Source organism: Cyprinodon variegatus, unplaced genomic scaffold, assembly GCF_000732505.1.
Source record: "Cyprinodon variegatus isolate N-32 unplaced genomic scaffold, C_variegatus-1.0 Scaffold1207, whole genome shotgun sequence".
NCBI lineage: Eukaryota > Metazoa > Chordata > Actinopteri > Cyprinodontiformes > Cyprinodontidae > Cyprinodon > Cyprinodon variegatus.
In genome coordinates, this window is record NW_015151660.1 from 27,645 (window position 1) to 33,644 (window position 6,000).

Here is a 6,000-nt window from a genome sequence, read left to right on the forward strand (position 1 = left end):
GCGGACCCCCTCCAGCCTCCGATCACTGAGCAGACTGGTGTCTGAGGGACCCGGCGAGCACCAATCAAACTGTTGCTAAGCTCTCAGTGAGAAAGGGGGGCTGAAGGATGCAGAGGAGGAAAAGGCTGGAGGCAAAACTGCACCCCCCACAAAAATAAAGGGAGTAAAGCACACGCAGCAGACAGTCATCCCAGGTTATAGAAGCTGCAATGTGTAGGGAAGGATTTAAGCTTATATAAAGCACAGCTCCACCGACACAAACACACACACACACACACACATTACACACACTGTGAGGATCGTAAGAAGTGACACCACAGCAGGTTAACGGGTTCAGAGCTCAGATGGAGCATTAGTTAGTGACTATAGATGAAACTTCACTCTGAGCAGAGTTAATTTAAATCTCCTCCTTTATTAAACCCATTTACTTCATTTCATCCTCTAGACCTGAACGCTCCTACATGGACCAAATCATAAACCTTATATGACTAGTTAAAACTATGATTCTTAATTGGATTTATGTCTGGCCTTTGACTAGGCCATTTCAACTAGTGGATACAGTTTTATCTAAAACATTCCACATCATCTTTGTAAGCGAAGGTCAGATCTTTAGATTGCACTAGTTTAGTTTCATCCACCTTTCTGAAATCTCTCCAGTTTCCTAATCCCAGCTGAAGGCAGGAACCTGCACAGCATGGTGCCATCACCAACTACTGCAGTGGGGACATTGGAATAGTTCAAGGTAATTATTTTCTTTTGTATTTGTACAGATAAATAGATAGCCGATATTTAAAATTATTTTTTATAGAATTAGTTTTAAAACTTAGATCTATAACCTTAAAAGGAAAGGTGCACACTGTTTTTATCTTTCAGGTCAATGCATACAGTTCAGAGTCAAAATCCTTAAAAGACCCATCAGCTTCACTCCAGCTGTGTTTTATGTAAATCATTTCACACTTTTTCCAAACTCTACTTTTCTGGAGACTTAAACATAATAAAAAAGTAGGGAGTGCATTTTGTTCCAGTATTGTTAGAAGTGAAGAATGAGTTTTATAAATGAAAACAATAATAAAAAAAAAAAATCCTAAAAAATGTCCTATTTTAAAAAAAAAGGTTTTGATCGTATCTCAGATGTCAATTTAGATTTTTTTTCATATTTTTTTCCCTTAATTTTTATTTTTATTTTTTATCATATTTTACAAATCCATATTTTCACATCTTATTTTTTACATTTCTATTTTTTAGATAGAATTTTATAAATTGCATTCTTCACAGCACTCTCTCTTGATGCGCACATTGACCAATAAATATGTTGCTGCTCTTGTCCGCGCAGACCGATAGAAATGCATCTTAGCTTCTCACTTGGGAAGCTCGCCCCCCCAAGTGAGGAGAATGTAATCCATAAAAATAATAATAAAGCCTGTCCAATATTTTCTTTTCTACATTTAAATGATAAAGATGAAAAAACAACAAAAAAAAAATGTTAAAAAAGAACATTTACAAAAACAAATCAAACGAAACATTAAAGGATAGCATATGGATGGAGGCATGGCTGCTGAACGCACTAATGAATAGGTTGATGATTACAATCTTACCCTAAAAAAATGTCGTAAAGGACAATAAAGGAAGAATGGTGCTCATAAGGAATAAGGGAAGGATACAAGGAAATAAAAAAATAACATAAAGAAGGAACAACAACTGTAAAATGACAGTAAAGACAACAGAATACCTTGTTCTGTAATTTAATTTTTTTCTTTAATTGTCCACATTTAGTGAATACTTGGATCAAATTCTTCTTTTCAAACTGCATAGGAACCTCGGGTTAAACAACTACTTTTACAAAAAAACAAAAACCAACATGAGAAGTCAGGCCTTTTAGGGGAAAATCCATTCGTCAAATGTGCAGAACTTGGTCAATAATCTGAGGCTGGTTTGTATTGCTGTACAAATAAGACAGGCGTGTTCCTCAGATCCAAGCACTCCCCACCAGCAGACCAGCATTAAACTGATCTAAGAAGCCACCCGACCCTTGTTAATATTAGAAGCTCTTCCCCCGGAGGCAAAATGCTCAGACAGAGCGAGTCCACATCAAAGCCGACCGAGAGCATGTCTCTAGCATGTATCTCTGCATGCAGCGCTCTTGTCTCGCTGCGAGGCTCACTTGGCTTTCTCCATGTCAGTGTGGGTGTTTTAAGCTTCTGTATACATGTAAAAGCGAGGGTCTTGTTGTGCTTGTACGCATAAATCGCTACAGTCAACAAAACAGGCTCATCCTCCAGGCGAATCAACTCTTCTCAGATTCATGTGGGGGTGAAGAGCGAGGCTGGTGCGCATTCACCGGGAATATGTGCATGTTGGCTAGATGTCAGCAACAGAATCCGTCTATTCAAAGTGCACAGAGTTCAAATATTGGTCTGAAGGTCTACAGACAGTAAACATGAAGAAAGCAGAAACAAGTGACTGTTTTCGGAGAGAATGCAGGTAAAAGGCTGGTTCAACTTCCTCATAATGGGTTAAAAACAAGACATTTTTAATGCTTTTTGAGAAAGTTGTTTTATTTCATGTTGGGCAGTAAAGAGTGTAAAGATATTCATTCCTGAAATGTCTCACCACTCTAACTCTACTCTTTAATACATTTTATTGGAATTGGAATCAATCCATCCATTTTCCATCACGCTTAACCCTGCTGGGGTTGCGAGGGGTGCTGGTGCCCATCTTCAGCTGACAATGGGTGAGAGGCAGGGCACAACCTGAACAAGTAACCAGTCCATCACAGGGCAACAGAGACACGCAAAGACACAAAACCACACACTCACACCTAAGAAGAATTTAGAGAAGCATGTGTTTGGACTGAGGCAGAAAGCCGGAGTACCCGGAGAAAACCCACACATGCAGAGGGAGAAAATGCAAACTCCAGGCAGAAAGTCCCTGATCCGGGAATCGAACCCTGAACCTTCTTGCTGCAGTGCTACCAACTGCTCCACTGTGAATTATAGAATTCAAAGGAATTGTGAATTATATACCAAAACAATATGGAGCTAGTAACAGTTCTATCATTACTGGAAACTTTCGGAGACTCACAGGAGGAATCGTTCTACCTCTCCCTAATGAGCAGCGGGGTCTGATGTGCTGCCGCCCCTCAGCTGATCCAGACTCCTTTCCTCAGCTTCCAGACTGAAGGTATCCCACAGCAGCACAGCCTGATATCCTTATCACAACACTGACATTATAAATAAATCACTGCACTTAAAACTTAAGCACTGTCTACTTGATGTGTATTCTGTTTCAGGTGATTTCATACAAAGAAGATGAAAGTTTAAAATAATCGTTTGCTGAATTTCATTTGTTTTAAACTATCAATATCAATATTGACCAAAATAATTATGAAATGACATAGCTGAAGTGGTTTGAATACTTCTAGATGGCAGTGTATCAAAAACTAAATATTTAACATTTTTAAAACAGAACGTTTGTATCTGTATCAACATAAATGATGGGAATCCACATTTTATGCTGCCTTTTGGTTTAAATGAGTAATATTCAATTTGATTCTACCTCAGGTTTGCTGAGGCTGGAGGACACCAAGCATCCTGAGCCAACATCCAGGTCCCACTGCTTCCTGCCCTGGTTGTGAGGATCCAGCGCAGAGATCCGCCCATCCAGGGTACTGATGATCACAAGGGACCTAAAGACAGGATACACACACGTCAATAGATCATAAAAATCAGGTTCTCAGTCCCATCGTCATCGAGTGGACTCATCATAGACAGATGTGTTCTTCACTGTTTATTCCATTCTTATTTAAGAACAAAAGATTCTGTGAGAAACCAAGAGGAGCAATGCAGCAGCGCTGCAGATGTTGCCTTTGCCTCCTGAGTCCTACTTCTGTTTGCAAATCAGAGTGACCTTCATCAGAAGCTTCAACAACACCTGTGCCAAGACAACCCCTGCTGTGTCAGGTGGTCTGGACGGCATATTGATTAAAGAGGATTATTAAATCATGACATGCAGTCACCTCACCGCAGCCGTGTGAGATGACGACCACAGATGTGTCTGGAGAAAATAAACAAGCCTGCTTGGTTATGTGAAGAGAAGAGCTGAAAACACTGAGCTCTATGAAGAAAACAGAAGACAGTACCCCCTCTATTTACATCGAATTAGGCTTCTTATTGATTGAATGAGTTTTTTTTTTTACCCACAGTATTTTTTTTATGGTTTATCTACCTTTTTTTCCTGGTTAGAATGAACGTAAAACAGATAAAATAAAATAAATAAAAATCAACCTTCTTATAAACGTTCCTGGTGACGGGACCTGTTGCAGGGCAGCTTTGTTCCTGGTATTAAAAAAATTTAAGCCTAAAATGATTCAAACCAGAGAATAAACTGGGATTTATTAAACATAAAACTGGGATCCAGAGCCTAAGAGCAGCTTCATGAAGAAGGGCTGGCTGGTCACTTTTTATAATTTTCTTTAGAGATAGCCGATATTGTCTCGTTCCTGTTGTTTTTGTATTGGTTTCAGCTGATCCATGCACACATTTGCTGATTCATTAGTGCATTCAGCAGCCTTGCCTTGAGATTAGGTGAAGCTCATGCTTTTGATTGCTTGTTAATGAGTTTTTTTTGTTTGTTTAAATCAAGATTTGCGTAATCTTGTAACTAGTAACACACTTAGGGGGTGCAGACCTCTACCAAGCAGCAAAATTTTCCTCTTATTATGACTTACACCTATAGCAAATATGAATTGTTCCTAGGGATGAGGTGCCCCGTAGGTAACAATTTCCTTGAAATCCTGTCATAAGTTTATAAATAAGGCACAGCATGTGTCTGCAGCCTCTGGTGTTTGTTCTGCTCTCACCTTCTTCAGTCACTCACTTTTCTTGTATTGCCGTCAGCATAACACTTCTGGATTTTTTTAAATCTGATGCTGCAGCTGTCAATATTCACTACTGACAAGATCTGGTTTAGGGGGGGAACTGCTTGTCCCGCCAAATAATATTAAAGAATCCTTTTTAAAAGTTCCAAATATTATTGGATTGTTCTTTGGACTGAGGTGCTTCTTTGGTAAAAATATAATTAAAATCTGTTCAGAACTTTCAAGTTATCCTGTACATAGATAGACAGACACACAAACTCCACTAAAAACAAAACCTCCTTAACAGAGGTAATAATAGTCTAATTTCTATCCTGTAAATGGAGGAAGAGAAAGCAAATCTTTACAAATAAGCCCCCAAACATCTGGCAGCACATATCAGGGATCAGTTAGACATGGTATCAACCTTCAAAGGATTAGTTGTAATAATAGGCTTTATTTAAGAAATTGTTTTATGTAAAAACAATAAAATAAAAGCAATAAAAATGTACTGTACACTGTTGAGTTTTAACAAATTTAAATAAAATATTGTCACACAGATGTCATCTTATTGCTTATAATGCAATGCATTCTGGGTAACTAACCTATGTTAGGTCCTGTAGTCCCAGCTCTGTCCAGCCAAAGTATTAATGAGTAAAGTTAAACCTTTCGAACCAGAGGATCTTGAAATGAGGAAAATGTAGAAATCACCAGAGAAGGAAGAGGGGAGAGTTGATCAAAGAAGTTGGTTTGTGCTGCTATTGGTAGCGATGCTAACCCAGATGTTGAGTTATGCTACTACGAGCTCCAGGCTGTTTATGGTTAACATATGTGTAAAAAAGTTTTCTCAGATATTAGAATAATGTATTGCAAAGACTGAAAGATGCTTCACTGTCCCTTTTAACAATTGTTCATTATCTTCCGATTTGATTTAGATTTTATGTAAGATTCAGTTAATGGTATTAGCTCTAGCTAATATAGTAAACAGTAGATCATAACGGCTCATAAAAATGGGAAAGCGATGCAGTGTGTCACTGCATCCATCAAACACAATATAATTAAAAACAGCTCTGTTAAAGGAATAGTACACCCAAAACATGATTAGCCTTCCTTTTCTACTCACCCCCATGCTGAACAACACTCTGGAG

The 6,000-nt window shown here is 38.5% G+C and overlaps 1 protein-coding gene across 1 annotated transcript in view; it reads right to left on the reverse strand.

Annotated features, from left to right (window-relative positions):
• The window catches only part of eif2ak3 (eukaryotic translation initiation factor 2 alpha kinase 3), a 46,189-nt gene that overhangs the window by 23,150 nt on the left and 17,039 nt on the right, over positions 1-6,000 (reverse strand). Inside the window, exon 2 of the mRNA XM_015401304.1 lies at positions 3,556-3,685. Coding sequence (XP_015256790.1) covers positions 3,556-3,685 — 130 coding nt within the window. The remainder of the gene's footprint in view (positions 1-3,555; positions 3,686-6,000) is intronic.